The sequence below is a fragment of the Narcine bancroftii genome, chromosome 3, assembly GCF_036971445.1.
Source record: "Narcine bancroftii isolate sNarBan1 chromosome 3, sNarBan1.hap1, whole genome shotgun sequence".
Lineage (NCBI taxonomy): Eukaryota > Metazoa > Chordata > Chondrichthyes > Torpediniformes > Narcinidae > Narcine > Narcine bancroftii.
In genome coordinates this window covers 322,079,114-322,105,625 of record NC_091471.1, presented here as the reverse complement: position 1 = coordinate 322,105,625, position 26,512 = coordinate 322,079,114, and the positions used below count along the sequence as shown (strand labels likewise).

The following is a 26,512-nucleotide window of genomic DNA, read 5'->3' as shown; positions in this document are numbered from 1 at the left end:
CTGTGGACTTTCCTGTTTAACTTAACTTCCTCAGCAGGTCATGTGATAACAAAATAAATAAATAAATGCAAACAGGTTGTGGATTAGTGACAGTAGTACAGGTCACAGAGAGACTTCCTCCTTTCCCTGTTAGAGGCCCATCTAAGAGCCCGATAACAGCATGAAAGAAACGTTCCTTGAATGTGTCGTTGGTGTTTATAAGCTGGTGTACCTTCTTCATGAGAGGGGGGGGAGAAGAGAATGTGACTGGGGAGGGGGTCAGGTTCTTCAATGCGTTGGCAGCTCTCCTCATCACACAGTGGATCTGACTGTGGACTCAGCTCCAGCTCACACCTGTTCCCCATACCCCTTATTTCAACTGCTTTGCCTTAATCTACGTGTGTCTTAAATACATTCACTGCTTCCTTGGAAGAGAATTCCACAAATTCACAACTCTCTGGGAGAAGCAGTTCTTCCCCATTTCTGTCCTAAATCTACTTCCACACCCCCCCTCCCCATCCACCCCCAAATTTTTTATTTTTTTTTTTAATTTTTTATTTTTCACACCATAAATCACATTAGCCATGATATACATTATTTCTTTTTCACACATATACAGTGACTTTTTCTCCCCCCCCCCGTTCCTCCCAAGCCACCCCCCCACCCACCCCTCTCATCCATTTTAGGTATACAATCTAGGTTGCATTAAGCCAGTCAGACAATGTTGTCATTCAACAAAAATACACCAGAAATTCTACTGAGTCCATTCTTTTCTTTCCTTCTCCTTCCATCAACTTAGGTAATGTTTGTCCCCAGTAGGTTTTCGCTATTGTATTTAATGTAAGGCTCCCATACTTGTTCGAATATTTCAATATTATTTCTTAACCTATATGTTATTTTTTCTAATGGAATACATTTATTCATTTAAATTTAGTTGTTTCTTCCTTTTAATTTGGTTATGTATTCCATTAATATTTAAAGTCATATAGTTCAGCGTAGCCCTTTTATATTTTGTTTATCTTCTCTTTCCGTTTTTCCATCATTACCTTTCCTCCTTTTCCATTTCTGTTTTCTTATTTTCAACTCTTTATAAGACAACATTCCTACAACATCCAACATTTTCCTTATTCTCCTATTTCTATCTTATTTATCCCCAATCTCCCCTTCCCTTCCTGAGTTGTCCTTTATCCCTTGTCGGACAACCACATCTCCCCTCTCCATTTGGATTTGCGAATCCACTCGCAAGCGTCAACTGATTTTGCAGTGACCGCTATTTTCCCCCACCCAGCCCCCCCAGAAAAGATTTCACTTTTCATATGTCACAAAGGTCATTCTTTTAATTCCCTCCTTATTCTCTCTATTCCATTACCTTCCCTTATTAATTCTTGTCTATACTATCTATATTTTCCTCTAAGTACAGATACATTCACGTATGCACATTGTCTCTATTCACTCTTATACCTCTTTACCCGCATACATATCAATCGTGATCATTTTTACTCTCATTACCCGTCTTCATCCCTCAGTCTATTTTTGTCTTTACCCACATACATATCAATCGTGATCATTTTAACTCTCATTACCCATCTTCCTCCCTCAGTCTATTTTTGTAATTGTTCTGCAAATTTTCGTGCTTCTTCTGGATCCGAGAATAGTCTGTTTTGTTGTCCTGGAATAAATATTTTCAATACCGCTGGATGCTTTAGTATAAATTTATACCCTTTCTTCCATAAAATCGCCTTTGCTGTATTGAACTCTTTTCTCTTCTTTAGGAGTTCAAAACTTATATCTGGATAAATGAAGATTTTTTGCCCTTTATACTCCAGTGGTTTGTTGCCCTCTCTTACTTTTTCCATTGTCTTCTCCAGTACCTTTTCTCTTGTAGTATATCTTAGGAATTTTACTACAATAGATCTTGGTTTTTGTTGTGGTTGTGGTTTAGAGGCCAATACTCTATGTGCCCTTTCTATTTCCATTTCTTGCTGTAGTTCTGGACATCCTAGGGTCTTAGGGATCCACTCTTTTATAAACTCCCTCATATTCTTGCCTTCTTCATCTTCCTTAAGGCCCACTATCTTTATGTTATTTCTTCTGTTATGGTTTTCCATTGTATCTATTTTTTGAGCTAGTAGTTCTTGTGTCTCTTTAGTTTTTTTATTAGATTCCTCCAATTTCTTTTTTAAGTCTTCTACCTCCATTTCTGCTGCTACTGCCCGCTCTTCCATCTTGTCCATTTTCTTTCCCATTTCTGTTAAGGTCATCTCCATTTTATTTATTTTCTCTTCTGTGTTGTTTATTCTTTTTCTTAAATCATTAAATTCCTGTGTTTGCCATTCTTTAAATGACTCCATGTATCCTTTAATAAGAGAAAGTATATCCTTTATCTTGCCTTTCTTTTCTTCTTCTATTTCACTGTACTCTTCCTCTTCCTCTTCTTCTTCCTCTGGGTTGACCATCTGTTGTTTCTTTGGTGCCCTTTCCTCCTCTTCTTTCTTGTTTCTATTGTCTTCTGTGGTCTCTTCTTGCTGCAGGTGTTCTGCAGCTGTCGTTGCCGGCTGTGGAGATCGACTCCCCAGCTGGTCCCCCTCCCGTCGGTGTGTTTTTTTTCATTCGCATCGCGCATGCGCGAAGAATCGCGCATGCGCGGTTGCGCACTTTTACTCGGCTCTGCGAGCCATTTTTGTAGTCCATTATTTACCGACCTGAGGGAGCGGGTTTCTCTCTCCGCAGCAGGCCTCTTCGGACAGGTAAGGCCTTCACCTTTTTCCTCCTTTGTCTTCTCTTCCTCTCTTCTTACCGTTGCTTTCGATTTTTCTTTTTTTGTCGCCATCTTCTTTCCACCTTTATACTCACTTTTCTGTAACTTATATTTCTGTGCCTTTGTGTTTTCCTTTGTTTTTCCAGACTTTTCTGGAGAGGGCTGGAGTTCACCGTCCGGCCACTACTCCATCACGTGACTCCCCACCCCCAAATCTTGAGGGCAAACTCCCACAAACTTCAGGAAGGAATCTGTAAATTTCTGGGTCCCTGACGTAAGTCTCGTACAGAACCCTGGACTCCTGGCTTGGGATCACAAGGCCACCCCAGAACGCAGAAGTCTGCGGAAGTACCAGCCCCCCACCCAGGTCCATTGCAGGCACCATCCTCCCTTCCATTGCAGACCCCCGAATAAAAAGGTGGGGTTAGGAAGACAGTGATTAATGGATGGACACAGGTGGAGGGGAGGGTGTGAGATGTGAGGCAATGAGGGAGGGGGCAGAGGGCTGAGGGAGGTGCTCTGTGATATGAAGAAGGAAGGGGATAGGTGACAGAGAGATGGGGAAGGAGAGAAACTCCGTGGAGGGTGTTAACTGGAGGTCAATGGAATACTGTCTGATGGGAATGCCCAGATGGCATATTAGGTGTTCTTCACCCAATTTGCAGCTGGCCTTGGTTTGACAGTGCAGGAGGCCATGGACAGATATATCGGGATGTGGAATTGAAATGGGTGGCCACTGGCAGATCCATGCTATTGCAGCGGAGAGAGCTGAGGGGGTCAACGAAGCGGTCTACCAGTTTGTGTCTGGTCTCCCCGAAGCAGAGGAGACCAAATGCAGTGGATGACCCCTTCAGAGTTCCGCCATTCTCTGGTCTCAATTCAATTCAATTCCTTTCAGTTCAATCTAATCTGGGACCCTGGATATTTGTGATTTTTATAAATGACCGAGATAAAGAAGCAGAAAGATGGTGAGTGAGTTTGCGGAAGACATGAAAGTTGGAGGAGTTGTTGTGGAAGAAGCTGGAGGTTGTAGATTATAAAAGGATATAGATAGGATGCAGAGTTGGGCAGAAAAGTGGCAGATGGAATTCAATCTGGATAAGTGTGAGGTGATGCATTTTGGAAGGACAAACCAGAAGGCTGAGTACAGGATTGATGGTCGGTTACTTAACAGAGTGGAGGAACAGAGGAACCTTGGGGTCCAAATCCATACATCTCTCAAGGTCACTGCACAGATTGATAGGATAATTAAGAAGTCCTATAGGATGCTGTTGGGATGCTGGGCTTCATTAATCATTAATCAGAGTTTGAAAGGTCATGTTGCAACTCTACAAATCTCTGGTGAGATCACACACAGAGTATTGTATTCAGTTCTGGTGGTCTCCTTATGAAAAGGATGTGGAGAAGGTGCAGAGGAGATTTACCAGGATGTTGCCTGGACTGGGAAACACATCTTATGTGTTTAGCAGAGGTAATGTTTTTCTCTTTGGAGAAAAGAAGGGTGAGAGGTGACTTAATAGAGATGTACAGATTTTGAAAGGCAAAGATGAGGTGGAAGCCATTGCCTTTTTCCCAGGGCAGGAAGATCAAACACCTGAGGGCATGGGGGGGGGGGGGGATGGGTCAATAGGGGTGAGAATGGGGAGGGTTGGTGATGGGAAGGCAAAACAATCCCTTCAAGCCGCCTTGGTCCATGTATCAAATTGCTGAATCAATTTCAAATCTGGGTTTTTCCTTCCCCACCCCCCCCACCCCCCTCCATGCTCTGCCAGGTTTTCCGCAGCGGAGAAGGAATGGGAATCCGGCTAGACATTGCCTCAGCTTTCCAGGGAGCAGTCATCTCACCCCATTACGACTCGTTGCTGGTTAAGGTGATTGCCCACGGGAAGGATCATCCTACCGCAGCCTCCAAGCTGAATCGGGCCCTCGCTGAATTCAGGATACGAGGAGTCAAGGTAAGTTTAGCCCCCACCCCTGCCACCCCAAGCTTGGCTCCAACAGAACCTGTGTTGACGGAGAGGTCAGTTTGCTGCCAGAATATTACAAGGAAAGTCCCTGCCACCTCCGGCAGTCCCCGACAGTCTAGACCCATTCCTGATGTGCAACTCTACAAATTGGTCAAGGATTTAAAACTGCTTGGTGGTGAAGGGGAGCAACATTTGTATTTGAAGGAGGTGTTGTAACTGAATTGAAGAACGAGCCTTATGGGGAGTTGTAACTGCATTGGAGAATGGGCCTGATAGAGAGTTGTAAATGGATTAGAGAAGAGGCTTGATGGGGTGTTGTAACTGGATTGGGAACAGGCCTGATGGAGACTTGTAACTGGATTGGAGAACAGGCCTCATGGGGAGTTGTAACTGGATTGGAGAACTGGATGGGTACAGATTGAGCATATTTGAGTCTTTTCTCCTTGGCGTGACGGAGGGTGAAAGATTAGCTGATAAAGGTTACAAGATAATGAGAGGCATTGATTGTGTGGACGGCCAGAAGCTTTTCCCCCGGAGCTGAAATGGCCAACACGAAGGGACTTAGTTTTAAGGTGATTGGGAGTAAGAACAGGAGGGTGTAAGATGTACTTTCTTCACACAGATTGTGGTGGGTGCCAGCAACAGTGGTGGAGGCAGGGACAATAGGGTCTTTTAAGAGACCATTAGATCAGTACGTGGAGTTGAGAAAAATGGAGGGAAATTCTGGTCTGTCATTAAAATAGGTATTGAGATTGGCGCAACACTGTGGACTGAAGGGCCTGGTATAAGCTGTAGATTTAGTTTAGTTTATTCATTTAGCACATTTAAAACAACTCACATTGTACCGATCATAAATTGCATCTTAACTTAAGTGAAATATAAAATGGGTCCCCGAGGTTCAGAATTGTACATACCATGTGGTAACAATCAATAATCACTTCAAAATAATCGACAATCTCTGTAAAATTACAACTTCGGCCTGGATTTGAAAGAGTTAAAGGAAGGGGATGATTTGATGGAGGGGGGAAATGTTGTTCCACAGTTTGAAGCGACGCGGAACAACCAAGCACTTAAATTGGCTGATCTGAGGGAATAGGGCGTTAGGAGATCAGTGATGTAGGAGGGGACTAGTCCATTGATGGCTTTGTAAACAAACTGGAGAACTTTAAAATCTATCCTGAGTTGTACTGGCAGCCATTGAAGGGAGGTGAGAATAGGGGTGATATTGTCCCTCTTCTTGGCTCCTATCAGGAGCCTGGCAGTCGTATTCTGAACCAGTTGCAGACAGGATAATGACGACTGACTAAATCCCTTGTAAAGAGTGTTGTTGGAGTGGTCTAAATGGGAGAAAATTAGGGCGTGGATCATTTTCTCCAGGTCTTTCAGTGGCAGGAATGATTTGATTTGGCAAGTGTGGAGCTGGAAAAAACTAACTTACTACTGCATTAACTTTTTGTCAAACTTGAAGGTGGATTTGATGTGGGGTTTAATGAGGGTGGCTAAGTTTCCAATGGTTTTGGCGATAATATTGGAGGAGTTGGCGGGGGCAAAATAGGATGATGTCAGGGTTTTGAGCATCCAGCACTTTATGTTCTACCTTGGCCATTGCTGGGTGTGTGGGGTGGGGTCAATGCAATTAGGATAGGGGTTAGTGTAACGCTATTACAGCGCCAGCGACCTGGGTTTGAATCCGGTACTGTCTGGATGGCGTTGGTACCTTCTCCCTTTGACCTGCGTGGGAGAACTAGTGAACTCCTCAGAGACAGGGGGTGGGTGCTGTAATTCTGCCGCGCTGACCGCTATGCTAATCGTCTCGCTTAAACTGAAACGGAACCAGGTTGTCCTCGAGCCCTGGGCCACCGCCCCGCCAATCCGTAATTCTCCGTTGAGTCGCGTCCCCTTCGTTGATGAATTAGGCCATGTCAAATACAGTGAAAAGTTTACACGCATGTTTGATGTCTCCTGTAAGATGGCTGAGAGGTTTTATCTTCACAGTTAATGTTGGCACTTAACGCATTGGTCAAATGATGCCTTGAAGCATGTGGGAGATGCAGTTGTGTATTAAACCAGAGTCCTGCTGTTTCAATGACATGTGTGTTCAATTCCAACCTGACTGCTTTTATTTTAAAAGTAATGAACTGTGCAAACTACATGTTAGTGTGGGCCTGATGGGCTGCACAGGTAATCTTCAGAGGCAGTTGATGCTAACACTCTGGCCAGGATTTCGAGAGTACCCAACTCTCATTTTGTCACTGCAGTCTGCAGTTATATCTTTGCTTTTTTATGAACACTGAAAAGACCTCGAGTTCCTCCAGCATTTCCACGTGGTTTGACTACAATCACAGACCTTTGTGTTTCACTCATTTATTGTGTGTACAGCATTTTGGCAGATGTGTTTGGGACGTACGCGAATGTGTATCAGTGTGTGCTCGTGCGCCCGCTGCCTGCACTTCCTCAGGAGGTTGAGGCGGGCAAGGCTACCGGCTCCCATTGTGACAACATTCTATAGGAGCACCCACTGAGAGTGTCCCATCTGGGTGCATCATTGTGGGAGTCATTAGTTGCAAAGCATTGGACCAGATATCAATGCAAAGGGTCATCAAAATGGCCGAGAGGATCTTGGGGGTCTCCCTTTCCTCTACTGACCACATTCACCAGGAGCGTTATCTATATTAGGCTCAAAGAATTATAGTGGCTCCTTTCCATCCAGCTCATAGGATTTCTGACTCACTACCATCAGGAAGGAGGTACAGGAACATCAAAATCAGGGCTGCCTGGCTGGGGAATAGCTTCTTCCCTCAGACTGAGAGATTGATAAATGGTGTCATGTAACCGAGTAAATCATCCCAAAATATTTACATACAGTATATTTATTTAAAATTATATCTATGTATGTGATTATTATAGTATGTATTGTGTGTGTATGCATGTGAGTGTTTGCACGTGTGTGATTGTGTGTGCATTGTGCATGTGAGTGTTTCTGTGAGCATGTGTAAGATTGTGTGTGAAAGTGTATTGTGTCTATTATGTGTGTGTATTGTGTATGTGAGTATGTCTGTGAGCAAGTGTATGCTTGTGTGTATGCAAGTGTATGCTTGTGTGAGAGTGTGTGCTCATGTCTGTGAGCACATATATGATTGTGTGAGTGTGTGCATGATTGTGTGTGAGTGTGTGTATTTTTAACCCCTGTGGTCCAGAGACACACAGTTTTGTCTGGTTGTATCTGTCCAGTCAAATGATAGTGAATGTGAACTTTATCTACAGAACATCCTCCAGACGTTAGCAGCCTAGACTGGCGGGTCTGTATCTGTTAACGTTCCTCAGTCTGCCCCCCCACTCCACTTGACAGCAAATTCCACTCTATTGCAAGCTAAATTGCACCACCCCTTCCTGATCACGGGAAGGATGTGGAAGCTATTGAGAGGGTACAAAGGAGGTTTACCAGGATGTTGCCTGGATTAGAGAATACACCTTATGAAATATAATACACAAAAGTGCTGGAGAAACTCAGCAGGTCTTGCAGCATTCATAGGAAGTAAAGAATAACCAAGTTTCAGGCCTGAAGTAAGGTTGACAGAGCTCGAGCTTTTCTATTTGGAGTGACAAAGGATGAGATGTGACTTCATGGATGTCTATAGACAGGGTGGACAGCCAGCGCCTTTTTCCCCGGACGAGAGTAGCAAACATCTGAAGAAGGTGAAGGGAGGAAAGTTTAGGGGAGATGTCTGGGGTAAGGCTTTTTCACAGAGAGTGGTGGGTGCCTGGAATACATTTCCTGGGGTGGAGGCTGTGGACATTTAAAAGACTCTTACAAAGAATTCAGAATAATAAGAGGTGATTTTCTCAAAATGTATAAAAATTATGAAAGGTACAGGCATGTTGTTTCCACCAGTAGGTGAGACCCGAACTGGGGGACATATCCTCAAGATTCAGGGCAGTAGATTTAGGACGGAGGTGAGGAGGAACTGCTTTTCCCAGAGGGTGGGGAATCTATGGAATTTGCTTCCCATTGAAGCAGTGGAGGCTACTACCTCAGTAAATATATTTAAAGACAAGGTTGGTTAAATTTTTACATATTCAGGGAATTAAGGGATATGGGGGAAAGGCAGGTGGGTGGAGACGAGCCTGTCATTTGATCAGCTGTCACATTGACTTGTGTAGCAGACTTGATGGACTGAATGGCCGACTCTTGATCCTGTTTCTGATGTTGTGATGGCAGTGAGAAAAATTGAGGGTTATGGGTGTGGCAGGAAAGGGTTAGATTGTCCAAAACTGCTCACAATACTCAAAAGTTCAGACTGACCAAGCCCTCGACATCACATTCCTCTCAAAATGAAGGCAGACAGGAGGAGCAGGAAGCCTCGAGGAGCTAACAAGGATTTAACGTAAGCAAAGGAGTTTCCAAGTCAACCAGAACTTTTCCAATTAATCTTTTGTCTGTTGAGAGCTTTCCAGGCACCGTTACCTGTGGGTGATGATCACCCAGCTGTCAGTGTCTGATAAGACATAAATGACTGCCTTCAGATTAATGGATTAATCATGAGATGCCTGAAAAAGATTGACGGTTAACGTCATGGATTTGCTCTGGATGTCATTTCGTGATCTAACACTTGGAGGAAGATTTGGCCATAGATGAGGTTTAACATCTGGGCCACGGTAGATGTGATGGGTTTTTATGTTGGACCAGCATTGTGGTTTATTTGGAGAATTGCAACCATACACTGGAAACGATGCAGCGCAGAAGTTCAAATCTGTCTGTACAATTGCTTGGATCTCCAAGAGGCCACCCATTTCAATTTCCCCCTATTCTCACGCCGACATGGTCTCATGGACTGCCAGATTGAGAATGCAAATTGGAGAATTGGCAGTCAGGGAGTGGTTAGCGCTGTGCTGTTACAGCGCCAGTGATCGGGACCGTGTTTCAGATCCAGCGCTGTCAGTAAGGACTGTGAAGATTCTTCCCATGTCTGTGTGGGATTTCCCTGGTGGCTCTGGTTTCCTCCTGCCATTCGAAATGAATAGATTAATTGGGTGTAATTGGGCGGCATTGATTCGTGGGTTTGTTACTGTACTGCATGTCTAAATTAAAAAAAAAGACACCTCATCTTCCGTCTGGGCAGCCTCCAGCTGGATGGCATAACAGCAGCTTCTCTGGTTTCTGTTCGACCCTCACCCCCCCACCCCCCTCCCCCCCCTTTCATCTAGCCATATGTCCCCTTTCTTCTAGCTCTTCCCTTTTCCTTCTGTCTCCTTTTCTCCTAACTCTTCCCTCACAGACCTACCCTCCTTCCCCAATCAACTCACCTCTCCTCTCCCTCCTCTCCATATCTAATTAACACCTTAAGTTTGTTGGTCAGTACTCATCCCCCTGCCTTTCAATTCAGTCACCTGCCTCCTTTTTATTTGAAGAAGAGTTCAGGACCGAAATGTTGGTAATATATCTTTATGGATCCTGTATGACTGGCTGAGTTCCTCCAGCATTTCTGTTTTTAATTCAGATCTTCTTTGAGCCGAGACCTTGCAGAGTTATCAGCAAGTTTAAGTGTAACGCTTTAGCATGACACTATTACAGCACCAGTGACCCGGATTCGAATCTGCCCACTGTCTATTTACACGTTTCTGTCTGAGAGACAGGGAGAGGCTGAGCAGGTTGTGTTTGCCTCTAACCTCTCCCTGGTTCACCCATCCCCTCCTCACCCCTGTCCTTCTTCTCCCACCCTGACTTGTCCCAGTGAGGTAGGCAACAATGGTGAACACATATTGTGTTCAGTTCTGGTCATCTTACTACAGGAAGGATGTGGATGCTGTTAAAGAGGGTGTTCTGCCTGGATTGGAAATCCTGTCTTATGAGGATAGGCTGAGTGAACTTGGTCTTTTTTCCTTGGAGCAACGAAGAGTGAGGTGATAGAGGTGAACAAGATGATGATAGGCATTGATCAGCAAGATAAGCATTGATAGGCAAGATACTTTTTCCTTCGAGCTGCAATGGCCAACAAGAGGGGTATAGTTTTAGGATGGTTTGGATTCAGGGGGGTGTAAGAGGTACGTTCTTCAGATAGAGAGCAGTGGGTGGCAGAAATGGTGGTGGAGGCAGGTACAATAGAGACCATTTGATTGGTACATGGACCTGAGAAAAATGGAGGGTTTTGCAGTAGGGGAATTCCAGTTGTTGAGTTGGTTATTGGGTCGACACAACACTATGGGCCAAATCCACTGTGCTGTGGATTTCTATGTTCTATGACACATTCCTGGGGGTGGGGGTTGGGGAAAGAGTTGGGGAAATAAAAGGAAGTCTACTTCCCAGATCCCACTTCAGGAGGAGATGAGATTGATCAGCATAGGCCAAGCCCAGGATGCCGTGGGATGCTCAGCATCCACAGAGGGGGAGGGAACAGAGAACACGAGGGGGTGGATGAGGAGGGAGAATGTACGATCTCCTCACACATGGCATGGCAGATGCGAAACTGAGTCTCTGGGTTCTTCTGGTGGTTATCACCTGGCTTTAAGACTCCAGCTGCTTCCTGGGGGTTTGTGGTACAGCACACTGCTCTCAGGCTGGGCATGCAGGGGGATGAGCCTGTCCACACATTGTCTGGCTCTCTGACTGCGAGGATGTCCCAGTGCGCTGGAGCACTCTTGAATTGCAGAACCCAGAGCTTGTGAATCATTGAAAACCAGCTATCGGAGCTGGGATTGGAGAGGGCACTGAAACAAGGAGGGCTCCCGAAGGGCCTCAGGTGCAATAGGCTTCCTGATCGTGTCAGAGATTTGGATCTGGAGCTCGGGTAAACTGATGGATGAAAACAGGAGTCTATGCACCTGCAGAGGCTGTGGAAACACTGGAGGCAAATCCACAGGCACTCAGTAACTCTAAAGGGACCCTCTTTGCTTCTCTTTTTCTGAATCTAATGGATGCCCAGCAATGCTAATTTTATGTAATATTACATTTGGGAACAGCATGGTTAGTGTCGTCATTAGCGCAACACTGTTACAGTGCCAGCGATCGGGACCGGGTTTGTACGTTCTCCCCCTGTCTGTGCTCAGGTTTCCTCCCACCCTTCAAAACATTCCGGGGGTTGTAGGTCAATCGGGTGTAATTGGGCGGCACAGGCTCGTGGGCCAAAAGGGTCTGTCACCATGCTGTCTGTCAAAATTTAATATTTAAAATAAAATTTAAAAATTTCTGTTTAGTGTCGCAGTTAGTGCAACACTGTCATAGTGCCAGCAACCAACTCATATCTGTGAGTTTCCTCCGGATGCTTCGGTTTCTTGCCACCCTTCAAAATGAAGGTTAATTGGGGTATTTGGGTGGCACACGCTTGTGGGCTGAACAGGCCTGTAACCACACTGTATGTATAAAAAAAACAGTTTGTGATGTGATCTGAATCAATTTTCTTCTTCCACATCCAAGATCCCTTTCCAGAAATACTTTTGGCCGGTACCTCTGTGCCATGTTGAAGGGTTTTCCATTTGGGAGCTCCTGGTCTCTGCCTTGGTTTACAGGGAAGTGATTCTCACAACAGTTTATACCTTCCTGCTGCCCTTGCATTACAACTGCAACCATCAGTTAGTGGCTGTTTTATCCTCCTGAAATTACTTTTTCCATTGAGACGTGTATGTTACTTGAAGAATGAGATGGCAATGTGGTTGTGTGCTTCATCCGCAGTTGTTCATTCTCTGGGCTATGAAATCACAATGCTCACCCATGGGATGAAGGCTGTTGATACACAGGAAACAATGAAGTCTCCATCTGTACTCTGAATATCCCCACAGAGCACGAGATTACACAGAGACACACACGTTTTTCTTTTTGGTTGGAGGAGGGAAGTCCTTTCTGATTTATAATGGAAATTATACAATTACAGGGCGTTTGCAAGAGTTTATGTAAAATCAAGCAAACAGCACAGTAACAGGCCCTTCCAGTCCAGGAGCCCCTGCTGCCCAAATACCTCAGTTAACCTACAAACCCCAATACGTTTTGGAGTTGGAGGAAACTCACGCAGACACAGGTAGAATATATAAACTCCTCACGGACAGCGCCGGATTCAAACCCGGGTCACTAGCACTGTAGTAGCGAACCGTGCCTCTAACCAGGCCCATTACAGGCCTTCAGCCCCTGATTCTGGTGAATCCTTTCTGCACCCTCACCCGGACTGGATGGCATGAGTTACATGCCGGCGTTGGGGCAGGCTGGGTGTTTATTCCCTGGAGTGGAGGTGGCCGAGGGGGAGACCTCATCGATGTTTATAACATTGATAAAGGGACAGCTCTTCTTCCCAGAGTCAGTGATTCCAGATCTGAAGGGCATAAGGTTGAAGGTGAGAGGGGAGAGGTTTAAGACTCTTTCGCTCAGAGGATGGTCTGTATCTGGGACAAGCAGCCAGAGAAAGCAGGCACAGGTACGGTGTTCGGAAGGCATTTTTGCCAATGAGGAAGGAGAGAAGGAGATGGGGCAAACTCAGGCAAATGTACCAGCCCAGAATGTCAACTTGGTCATCACAGAGGAGTGGGGCCAAAGGGCCTGTTTGGGGTCCTGTGTGATGCCTCTCACACCCCACCTTTAGTAATCCCCTGTGGTTAGTAAGGGATTGCTTAAGGTGGGGTGTGAGGGAAGGGAAGGTTGAGAACCGCTGCTACAATTGTAACTGAAATATTTTCCTTTGGAGTTCTGAAATCCACACATAATGAGTCAATTAGAAATGATTAAAACAGTTCTTTCTGAAATCCACACATAATGAGTCAATTAGGGATGATTAAAACAGTGGTTTCAAACCTTTTTTTTTACCCACACACCATCTTAAGTAATCTCCAGCTAATCACAGCATGGATGTCATAGAGAATACTTAAGTTGGTGTGTGAGTGGAAAGAAAAAGTATGAAAACCACTGATCTAGAGCAAAGGCATGTTTAAAATTGGATAGGTTGGCGTCTCATTATGTGTTGTGAGATGTGCCACTTTATTTTAATTAGTGGCCTAATTGACAATCTCATGAAGTGACCCCTGCTGTTGTGTGATGTTAATTTACACCTGTGAAGTTGTTCTGTTCTGAAAGACTGAACAATTCAAGAAATATCACACACCAAAGGGCCAGGATGGATTTACTGTAAACACTGAACCACAACCAATAATGGAAGAGGCCCTTGGTGCCCAAATTCTGCTCAAACTCTTAACTACTTTGGGTGGTTCAGGAGGATCATTAGCTGGGAATTGAGTTCCGGAGCAATGAGGAAATGTTGTAGCTCCATAGATCTCTGATGAGACCACACTTGGAATATTGTGGTGACCTCATTACAGGAAAGATGAGGAAGATATGGAGAGGGTGCAGTGGAGAAATACCAGAATGTTCAAACACAATGTTGGAGAAACTCAGCAGGTCAAACTGCGAACATAGAACACAGTACAAGCCCTTCAGCCCTTGTTGTGCCAACCCATATTTTCCTTAAAAAATACTGAACCCTCCCTACCCCATAATCTCTATTTTTCTTCCACGATGATACCTTGATGAACAGCTTAAGCCTGAAATGTTGGTTACGAATCTTTATCTTTGCTTCATAAAGTTCACTGTGTAACCTGCTGACTTTCTCCAGCATTGTGTTTTTACTTCAACCACGGCATCTGCAGACTTGCGTGTTTTACTCCTCTCTTTTACCAGAGTGTTGCCTGGATTGGAGAACATGTCATATGAGGCAAGGTTGATAGAGCTGGGGATTTTCTCTATGGAGTGACGAAGGTAGAGAGGTGACTTAATAGAGATTATGAGTGGCTTAGATGGAGATCCGGGAGATCCAAAATGAGTGGTGGACTAGCCTCGCCAAACGAACACAGCTCAGCGCGGACATTGGCGACTTCAGGGGTTTCTACGAGGCTCTAAAGGCTGTGTACGGCCCCTCACCCCAAGTCCAAAGCCCGCTGCGCAGCTCAGACGGCAAAGTCCTCCTCAGCGACAAGATCTCCATCCTCAACCGATGGTCAGAACACTTCCAATCTCTTTTCAGTACCAACCGCTCAGTCCAAGATTCCGCCCTGCTCCAGCTCCCTCAACAGCCCCTAAGGCTAGAGCTGGATGAGGTTCCCACCCTGGATGAGACATATAAGGCAATCGAACAACTGAAAAGTGGCAAAGCAGCAGGTATGGATGGAATCCCCCCAGAAGTCTGGAAGGCTGGCGGCAAAACTCTGCATGCCAAACTGCATGAGTTTTTCAAGCTTTGTTGGGACCAAGGTAAACTGCCTCAGGATCTTCGTGATGCCACCATCATCACCCTGTACAAAAACAAAGGCGAGAAATCAGACTGCTCAAACTACAGGGGAATCACGTTGCTCTCCATTGCAGGCAAAATCTTCGCTAGGATTCTACTAAATAGAATAATACCTAGTGTCGCTGAGAATATTCTCCCAGAATCACAGTGCGGCTTTCGCGCAAACAGAGGAACCACTGACATGGTCTTTGCCCTCAGACAGCTCCAAGAAAAGTGCAGAGAACAAAACAAAGGACTCTACATCACCTTTGTTGACCTCACCAAAGCCTTCGACACCGTGAGCAGGAAAGGGCTTTGGCAAATACTAGAGCGCATCGGATGTCCCCCAAAGTTCCTCAACATGATTATCCAACTGCACGAAAACCAACAAGGTCGGGTCAGATACAGCAATGAGCTCTCTGAACCCTTCTCCATTAACAATGGCGTGAAGCAAGGCTGTGTTCTCGCACCAACCCTCTTTTCAATCTTCTTCAGCATGATGCTGAACCAAGCCATGAAAGACCCCAACAATGAAGACGCTGTTTACATCCGGTACCGCACGGATGGCAGTCTCTTCAATCTGAGGCGCCTGCAAGCTCACACCAAGACACAAGAGAAACTTGTCCGTGAACTACTCTTTGCAGATGATGCCGCTTTAGTTGCCCATTCAGAGCCAGCTCTTCAGCGCTTGACGTCCTGCTTTGCGGAAACTGCCAAAATGTTTGGCCTGGAAGTCAGCCTGAAGAAAACTGAGGTCCTCCATCAGCCAGCTCCCCACCATGACTACCAGCCCCCCCACATCTCCATCGGGCACACAAAACTCAAAACGGTCAACCAGTTTACCTATCTCGGCTGCACCATTTCATCAGATGCAAGGATCGACAATGAGATAGACAACAGACTCGCCAAGGCAAATAGCGCCTTTGGAAGACTACACAAAAGAGTCTGGAAAAACAACCAACTGAAAAACCTCACAAAGATGAGCGTATACAGAGCCGTTGTCATACCCACACTCCTGTTCGGCTCCGAATCGTGGGTCCTCTACCGGCACCACCTACGGCTCCTAGAACGCTTCCACCAGCGTTGTCTCCGCTCCATCCTCAACATCCATTGGAGCGCTCACACCCCTAACGTCGAGGTACTCGAGATGGCAGAGGTCGACAGCATCGAGTCCACGCTGCTGAAGATCCAGCTGCGCTGGATGGGTCACGTCTCCAGAATGGAGGACCATCGCCTTCCCAAGATCGTATTATATGGCGAGCTCTCCACTGGCCACCGTGACAGAGGTGCACCAAAGAAAAGGTACAAGGACTGCCTAAAGAAATCTCTTGGTGCCTGCCACATTGACCACCGCCAGTGGGCTGATAACGCCTCAAACCGTGCATCTTGGCGCCTCACAGTTTGGCGGGCAGCAGCCTCCTTTGAAGAAGACCGCAGAGCCCACCTCACTGACAAAAGGCAAAGGAGGAAAAACCCAACACCCAACCCCAACCAACCAATTTTCCCTTGCAACCGCTGCAATCGTGTCTGCCTGTCCCGCATCGGACTGGTCAGCCACAAACGAGCCTGCAGCTGACGTGGACTTTTTTACCCCCTCCATAAATCTTCGTCCGCGAAGCCAAGCCAAAGAAAGAAGAAGATGGAGTAGACAGCCGACACCTTTATCCCTGGGCGACACAAACAGACACCAGTGTAAGGTGAGGGGAGGAAAGTTTAGGGGGCCTGGAATGTATTGCCAGGGGTGGTGGTGGAGACTGGAACAATCTCTGCATTTAAAAAACACTTACAGACAGGCACATGGAGGTAGAAAATGAGAGGATTGTGGGTGTGGAGGGAGGGAAGGGTTAGATTGTTATGTAGGTTTACATGGGTCGGCATAACATCGTGGGCTGAGCGGCCTGTACTATGCTGTTCTATGCTAATCTCAATACTGACTCCAAGTACCCCTGTCGCTTGGTATCCTTGGCCCATTTATCCTCTGGTTACCATTGTCTCTCAGCATTCTCACTCACCCACCCACCCACCCTGATCCCATGCCCCCATGATCTAACATATTGAATTTTCCTTTTAAGTTCCTCAAATCCATCCTGGGTGAGCACACAGAATCTTCTGCCCAGTATCGAGGAATCAATATCTAGAGATCGAGTTTAAGGTGAGCGGGGGGGGGGGCTGTGGAAAGGGTGAGATTTACAAGGCATAACAGTTTTACATAGAGAGTGGTGGGTGTGTGGAATGGGCTGCTGGAGGAAGGGATGAGGCAGGGACTATTGCAACGTTTAGGAAAATAATTGGATTGATACATGGATAGGGAGATGGGGCCAAACACAGGTTGGTGGGACCAGTGTGAATAGAATGTTTGGATGGATTGTAGCAGTGGTTCTCAATCTTTTTTCCCCCACTCACACACCGCCTTAAGCAATCCCTTACTAACCACAGGGGATTACTAAAGGTGGAGTGTGAGTGGGAAAGAAAAGGTTGAATATCATTGGTCGAGATTAAACCCTGATTAACGCCAGCGAGCAGGCATTCTAAGCACGGCACAATCTCCAGACATTCAATTAGGGATGAGGGGTGAACACTGGCTTCATCAGCGGAAACCAGATCTTCGGGATGGATGTCCAAGATAGAAATGATAGCATCACACAGGACCCCAAACAGGCCCTTTGGCCCCACTCCTCTGTGATGACCAAGTTGACATTCTGGGCTGGTACATTTGCCTGAGTTTGCCCCATCTCCTTCTCTCCTTCCTCATTGGCAAAATGCCTTCTGAACACCGTACCTGTGCCTGCTTTCTCTGGCTGCTTGTCCCAGATACAGACCATCCTCTGAGCGAAAGAGTCTTAAACCTCTCCCCTCTCACCTTCAACCTATGCCCTTCAGATCTGGAATCACTGACTCTGGGAAGAAGAGCTGTCCCTTTATCAATGTTATAAACATCGATGAGGTCTCCCCCTCGGCCACCTCCACTCCAGGGAATAAACACCCAGCCTGCCCCAACGCCGGCATGTAACTCATGCCCTCCAGTCCGGGTGAGGGTGCAGAAAGGATTCACCAGAATCAGGGGCTGAAGGCCTGTAATGGGCCTGGTTAGAGGCACGGTTCGCTACTACAGCGCTAGTGACCCGGGTTTGAATCCGGCGCTGTCCGTGAGGAGTTTATATATTCTACCTGTGTCTGCGTGAGTTTCCTCCAACTCCAAAACGTATTGGGGTTTGTAGGTTAACTGAGGTATTTGGGCAGCAGGAGCTCCTGGACTGGAAGGGCCTGTTTCTGTGCTGTATGCTTGATTTTACATAAACTCTTGCAAACGCCCTGTAATTGTATAATTTCCATTATAAATCAGAAAGGACTTCCCTCCTCCAACCAAAAAGAAAAACGTGTGTGTCTCTGTGTAATCTCGTGCTCTGTGGGGATACTCAGAGTACAGATGGAGACTTCATTGTTTCCTGTGTATCAACAACCTTCATCCCATGGGTGAGCATTGTGATTTCATAGCCCAGAGAATGAACAACTGCGGATGAAGCTGACAACCACATTGTCATCTCATTCATCAAGTAACATGCACGTCTCAATGGGAAAAGTAATTTCAGGAGGATAAAACAGCCACTAACTGATGGTTGCAGTTGTAATGCAAGGGCAGCAGGAAGGTATAAACTGTTGTGAGAATCACTTCCCTAAACCCTGACAGGTTTAGAGGGAGATGAGGCCAAACACAGGCAGATGGGACCAGTGTGGGTGGGACGTTTGATGGATACAGGGATAGGATGGGTTTAGAGGGAGATGGGGCCAAACACAGGTGGGACCAGTGTGGGTGGGACATTTGGTTAGATACAGGGATCGGACGGGTATAGAGGGAGATGGGGCCAAATGTAGGCAAGTGGGATGAGTGTGAGAGGGATAGTTTGTTCTCAAGGGCATCATCCGACCCTAGAATTTCAAAACCCATTTCTCCGGACTGGTCTTTCAGATACGATTGATTGTCTCCTCAAAATAAATATGTTGCAGAAAGTTTTTGAGTCACCAGATTTTGAGGCATTCAGTAAACACCACTGGATCCAGCCACTGACCTATTGAGGTTCGTTATCACTACCATGCCAGTGTCTGGCTGCCAGCTCTGGGTACTGTGCACTGTCAAAGCTAATAACGACACAAGGCAGAGCCATGAGCGTCTGTTGGCAGGCACGATGGTGACTGACAGATGATTATTTGTGTTAGATTGACTGCTCTTGTTGCTGCATATGTCTTACTTGAATAATGCAGCCTCCTGATTGAACAACTGACATGAATAATTTATATCTGCACAGTGCTGGTGAGCAATGCTGAAGAGCCACGATTCGTCTCTACTTTTGGAACATTTCCTCTAATCTTTCCTCCAGGCATTCTGTTAAGATACAGGCGCCACGAGCTGATTTTGTCTGGGAGCCTGATTTCAGTGCAAATAAACACAGCTAAGTGGGTAATTTGCCCTAATGACTTTTCCTTCATTGAAAGGCTCACTTCAAGTTCCTTCAATGAAGGCTCTTCAACAGGATAGTTTACAGGCACTGGACTCGAGTGCAACACACAAACATGCCGGAGAAACTCAACAGTCACGCATCATGTAGAGGCCAAATTAGGAGTACTGTGTACAGTTTTGGTCACCAAATTATAGGAAAGATATAAACAAAATAGACAGAGTGCAGAGAAGGTTCACGAGAATGTTGACAGGATTTCAAGGTTTGAGTTACAGGGAAAGGTTGTGCAGACTGGGGCTTTTTTCTCTGGAGTGTAGAAGATTGAGGGGGGACTTGATAGAGGTGTTTAAGATTTTAAAAGGGACAGACAGAGTATATGTGGATAGGCTTTTTCAATTAAGAGTGGGGGAGATTCAAACTAGAGGGCATGGTTTAAGATTGAATAGGGAAAATTATAAGGGGGATATGAGGGGAAATTTCTTTATGCAGGGATAGGGATGTGGAATGAGCTTCCGGCAGACGTGGTTGAGGTGGGATCATTGGTTACATTTAAGGATAGACTAGATAGTTAGTTACATGGAGAGGAGAGGACTGGAGGGGTATGGACCGGGTGCTGGTCAGTGGGACTAGGAGGGTGGGAATTTGTTACAGCATGGACTAGTAGGGCCGAACTGGCCTGTTCTGTGCTGTAAGTGGTTATATGGTTGTAGGAAGGGCCTGGGCCCTTCATCATTGAACACTTTAGGCCCTTCGACCCTTGATGTTGTGCTGACCTATATATTTATATATCTACTCAAAATAAAAGCAACCCTCCCTACCTCGTATCCCTCTATTATTTTTTTCATCCATGTGACTGTTCAAGTCTCTTTCCAGCCTCCATCAATTTACCTGGCACCCACAACTCACTGGATAAAAGACTTATCCATGGTGTCTCCCCTAAACATCCTGAGAGGAGGGAAGAAGGGGTGGGGTGGAGGGAGGAAGGGGGCAGGGAAACAGGAGAGCAGCACAGTGTAATAGGAAAGCAGTTCTATGTGGATATGGGTGGGAGGTGCCAAACTATTATTCTGCCTTGTCCCAATAACCTGCACCCAGACTGTATCCACCACACTCCTCCCATCCATGGAATTCTCCATTTTCTTAAATATCAATATTCACCACTTCAGCTGGCAGCTCGTTCCTCAGTTCCACCACTCTGTGTGAAGGTTCCCCCTCACGTTCCACCTGAACATTTCCCCTTTCACCCCAAACCCATGTTTTCTACTTCTTGTCTCAACCATCTCTGTTGATAAAACCTCCCATCCTTATAATCAGGATATCAAAATCTCCCCTCATTCTCTGACACTGGAGGGAAAAAATCCTAGCCTGTTTAAACTTTCCCTGTAACTCAGTTCCTGAAGTCCAGGCAACATCTCAGTAAACCTTCTCTGCACTCTTTGTATCTTACTGATACTGTTACTGTAGTTCGGTGACCAAAATGCACACAATATTCCAAATATGGCCTCACCAATATCGTATACAACGTCAGCAGAACATCCCAACCCCTGCACTGAATACTTCATCAAATCAGTTTGAATTGTTGTATGATCCAATGAGAACCATCCTTTTCTGCGTTATCCAGGCAAATGCACTCACATATTAGGGAAAGGGAAAAATGAAATATTCAAATGTTGCATGCTGCGTGGACAGAACTGGGAGTGCTTGCATGTAAACAGGGAGTGAAACACGGAAGTCTGCAGACACTGTGAATGCTGGAGGAATTGTCTTGGGTAAACTTGTACCTCTCACTTTGTTCGTTTTAGATTGGTCACAGTGTTTGAACTACCGAAAGAAAATAGACACACACACCGAGAGCAGTTCAGTTTATACAAATGTTTATTACAAATTCAAAAGCTGATTTCACACTACAATATGCAAGCCCTTCCCAACTATACTTATCAACGCTTGGACTGGTCCCAGCTGCCGAAGCGAGGCAACGACTGCACACTTGTAGTAGGTTGTCAGAGCGCCGGTAGCAGCTTCTCCACCTTCCCTGACCGGGACGTTGGCTGGACTCCAGAAGTTCTTCTTCTTCTTGCTGAGAGATGTTGCCACCTCTCGGAGAGTCTCAAACTTCAGCAGCGGGACCATGACTTATATTACCCAAAAACTGCTTACCCAAGCACCTATTCCCAGCACAGCAAGAAAGATAAGCAAGCAAACTAGCATGCTAGGTTTCTAACGAATAACATAATTTTCAGCTTAGCACTTTGAATACAATGGTTTATTTTGCATCAAGGCTAGGCCTCTGACAGTCTGTGACCAAAACAAGCAGGAAGATTAAATGTTCTTGGTACACAGATGTCCTTTCATCAGATAACAGCATCTCTGGCCCCTTGGTAGAATTTAGCTTATGTCTGCTGATTCTAAAACACAAGCAGGTTCTCAGCCTTGCAGAACCCAGAGTTGCAAGTTTAAAAAAACAGGTTAGAATCTTCCATCACATTCCACCCCTTGGTCACAGGCTGTCAGACACGAGACTTGACAAGCATAAGAGTACAAAAAGAGCATAAAAGAGAAATTAAAACTACAATAATCACAAAAACAAGCAATAAAGCAAGGAACCAACAGAGAATATTGTGGCCCAACCCCCCAAATGTACCAGCTAACCATGAAAAAGGATTCCAACCAAAGCTCACATTATCCTTGTTGGCCACAATACCCAGACACTGGAGCTCACAAACAGACTTCGAGACATGCTGAATAATAACAGAAACATTAGTGGTTACATTAGGAATATACGAGCAACATTCAGAATCAACAACGGCACACGTGCCACCCTGTTTTGCTAACAGAAAATCCAAGGCCATACGATTCTGTAAAGCCACTGTCCTAACGGCAGAGAGTTCATCATGAAGGTCACTAAGGCCCTGATTTACAGACAAAATAGCAAAGGATGTCTCATTGGCAATAGAGTTCATCAGATCATATAATTTGTGAATCTCTAGGAAAATGCGAATAACGCCATAACCTGGCATCAAGGCGCCAAGGACAATCTCGGCACCTGAAAGGTGACGTCTATGCCGAAGGACAGTGGACCTATGCATAAGCGAGGGATGGTCCTGTAAATGGGAAATATGGTGCAGGTAGGGGACGGCATATACTAAATAGCAGCAACCACCCCAGGTAAGGGGCAGCCAGGCATAGGCGCGAGACCCACAAACCCAATAAGTCCCGTTCACAGGGGGCTTGGAAATGAAAAGGGAATATGTCAGACAATCACTGAATCCCAGTGAATCGGCAGGTTTGGCAGGGAATTTACAAAAACAGACAGAGCCCTTCACATATTGGGAAACAATAAAATAGGGGGGTGTGATATGAGAGAAGGTAGAAATATGCCATCCTCGGAAAATAACCAAAATATCACTCAGATTAAAGAAACGAGCCTCCTCAGGCACAGGCTGATCAACATCAATGTAAACTCTGCCTTTGGAGGGGTCAAAATATTTCCAGGCAGCAACTTCCTTTCGGGTGAAAGCAATGGGGATCATGGCAATGCCTGTACCAGCATGCAAAGGGCTTATGGTACAAACCAAACAATCAGAAACATTTAATCGGTGAGCGTATGCATAGGAAATATGGAGAAAGGAATTGTCAGACAAATCTGAAGGAATGTTTGATGGCGAGGTAGACCACCAATCCTCCACAGAACTGGAATCCTTCCGCCACTTAGCAACAGGTGGAGCAGAGTTATTACAAGATACAAAGTGAGTACAAAAACGACCATCACAGAAGTAGGGGGCAACCTCTTCAGTTGGTCCATCTACAAACGAAATATAAGAACCGACACTGGCAATAACATATCTATATAAGCTGCACTTGAGGCGGGTGACCGAGGACTTCCTTGATGTAATGCACCAGACCGTGTCTCCCACTGACAATCCCTCGGAACATCCTCAAATCCAATTGTTGGTACCAAAGCAGCTGTTAAGCCAAATCACCAGGAGCGTAACACGGAGAACCTGGAACAAAGAAGTCTGACACATGTCACTCACGATACCGTAAGCGTTCAGTGTTTAAACAGACTAAATCATCCTGTCCCTCAATAGCTACCCATCGAGTGTTACCCTGGGCAGGTGTCACTATTTCTCCTTTTACAGGAGGGCCACTACCTGTTGGTGCCACCCATACCTTTTGTCCAGCATTCTCTAGTTCAGGAGTGTGGGGCAATGACTGTTTTTCCTCTGGAATAGGCTGTAGTTCAGAAGTGTGAAGAAGTCGGTGGAAAGGTGTACCTCCTTTTAAAGGGCGATGATTGAAATTGTCGACTGCCTGCTGCAGCACATGACACCACCCCTTCAGGGTTCCCAGTGGTGTTAACAAACGAATTTGTTCCTTCAGTAAGCCATTCATTCGTTCAACTAACCCAGCAGCCTGCGGGTAATAAGGAATATGGTGAACCCATAAGATACTGTTGTCATTTGCCCAATCACAGATTGCTTTCCTGGAGAAGTGCGAGCCATTATCAGACTGAATCTCCTCTGGAACATCATAACGAGAAATTAAATGATTTAGTCCTTGGATAGTACTAGCTTGGTCAGCCGTCTTGGTGGGAAAGGCAAAAACCAGGCCCGAAAAGGTTTACCCATACAGTCTGGCATGGGGCCTATGTAATCAATTTGCCAAACCGCAGCTGGGTGAGCACCCTGTTTTATTCGGCCATGAGGACCAGGAGGAACGACACGGGACTTCACAAGTTGACATTCTGGGCATGTACGCACGACCATGTGGACATCATCCTGATGGACAGGTAAAGCATGTGTCGGGCCCACATAGCTGATCCCTTCTCCCCCAAATGACCACTCTGTTCATGTGCCCATCGAGCCAGGGGGACGGTATCAGCACGGCTGATAGTGGCAAGCTGATCTGCAACTGCATTATGTTGTGCATGTTAGTCGCCACATTAGTATGGGCATCAACGTGATACACAGTTATCTCACGGTGGTGGGAAGCATCCTACAACAGCTGCCACAACTCTTTGCCCCACACTGGGCAGTCATGTATCATCCAGTCATTCTTTTGCCAATCAGGCATCCATACCACAAGTCCATTAGCCACAGCCCAGGAATCGCTAAACAGGCGAAGAGGGTGATCATGGGGATCTAGTGGTAAAGTGACTGCCTTCAACTCAGCATACTGATTGGAGCCACCATCCCCCTCCTCTGATAAGTGAGTTCCTGACTTGGGATGGTAAGCCACTGCCTTCCACTTTTGCTTTCCTTGCACCCACCGGCTGCTACCATCAGTAAACCAGGCATCCTCTTGTTCTGCTGGAGTGAGCAAATCATATGGTTTACCCCAGTGAACTGGTGAAGGGGGTAAAGGGGGTAAACCACAAGGCAGGTTCAACGTCCTCATGACGAGTCGGAAGATCAGCCACCTGTTCGTGTATGTGGCCCACCCTTTCAGGCCCTCTGGTTGCATGACTGAATATACCACTTCCGTTTAACAAGAGAAGACTGCTGCGCCCGCCCAATCTTTAGATAAGCATCATTAGCCAGAACCCAATTCATTATTGGAAGTGCAGGCCTCAATTGAACATCTGCATTACCTGTCATTCTTTCAGTCTCCAGCAGGGCCCAGTAACAGGCTAGTAACTGTTGTTCAAAAGCAGAATAACGAGTGGCAGCCTCAGGCATGGTATGTGACCAGAATCCCAGCGGGACTCGGCGACCCTCTTATTTCTGCCAGAGGCTCCAGCAGGCCACATCATCAGTAACGGAGACCTGTAGTTCGTAGGGGGTATCTGGGATGCGGGGAGCAATGGGCAGGGCCTGAAGAATAGCCTGCTTGGCGGACTGGAACGCCCTCTCCTGATCATCACCCCATACAAAGTCTGTTTTCTTTCGGGTAACCTTATACAGAGGATGTAAAAGCAATGCCAAGTGTGGAATATGGCGTCGCCAATATCCCAATAACCCCAGGAAACGCTGGGTCTCTTGTTTGTTAGTAGGAGTGGCCAAGTCTGCGATTTTATTGCGAACTTTATCGGGAACCACTTGTTCTCCAACATGCCACTGAATTCCAAGGAAAATAACTGTCTGGAACAGGCCCTGTACCTTGGCGGGGTTAATGGCCCACCCTCTTTGCATCAGGGTATCTTGAACACTCTCTAAACCTTCCTGTACCATCTCTTCTGTGGCCCCTTGGATCATCACATCATCAATATAATGGTGAATTGAGAGGGAAGGCGATACTGGCACCGTCTCCAGGTCACGGGCAATTAGGCTGTGGCAAATAGTGGGAGAGTTTACATAACCCTGAGGGAGGCGAGTGAAGGTATACTGGCGCCCCTTCCAGGTAAAGGCGAACTGATCCTGTGAGTCCTCAGCTATAAGAATACTGAAGAAGGCGTTAGCAAGATCAATGACAGCATACCATGTTCCTGAGTTCCCAGTAGCAATGTTTTCAATAAGGGTAACAATGTCCGGAACTGCTGAAGCAAGTGGTGGGGCATGTTTGTTCAAAAAGGAAATAAAAGTCCATGCCACGGTGGGTGATAGCCCTTCCCCTATCTGGTTACATGCCCTGGTGGCCCTTAATACTAGCCAAGGGGGATTTGCGTTTGGAATTCGGACTATTACAAAAAAACTAGTAGTGGGTCAGGCTAAGAGGTATCCTGTGATGGTGCCACCCCCCATGAAACCAGTGTGCATTCCACAATATCGCCTCCCTGGAGGGCAAGAAGAGATTAGTGCCACCATTGATGCTTTGCAAGAAGAAGGGGTTGTGAGGCCCACGTCGCCCTTTAATAGCCCTGTTTGGCCGGTCCAGAAGCCGGACGGCTCCTGGAGAATGACAGTTGATTCTTTTTCTTTGGCTTGGCTCCATAAATCTTCGTCCGCGAAGCCAAGCCAAAGGAAAAGAATCAACTGTCATTCTCCAGGAGCCGTCCGGCTTCTGGACCGGCCAAACAGGGCTATTAAAGGGCGACGTGGGCCTCACAACCCCTTCTTCTTGCAAAGCATCAATGGTGGCACTAATCTCTTCTTGCCCTCCAGGGAGGCGATATTGTGGAATGCACACTGGTTTCATGGGGGGTGGCACCATCACAGGATACCACTTAGCCTGACCCAC

At 46.2% G+C, this 26,512-nt stretch overlaps 1 protein-coding gene across 1 annotated transcript in view; it reads left to right on the top strand.

Annotated features, from left to right (window-relative positions):
* The window catches only part of LOC138759091 (pyruvate carboxylase, mitochondrial-like), a 403,275-nt gene that overhangs the window by 119,274 nt on the left and 257,489 nt on the right, over positions 1-26,512 (top strand). The window contains exon 9 of the mRNA XM_069928989.1: positions 4,510-4,692. Coding sequence (XP_069785090.1) covers positions 4,510-4,692 — 183 coding nt within the window. The remainder of the gene's footprint in view (positions 1-4,509; positions 4,693-26,512) is intronic.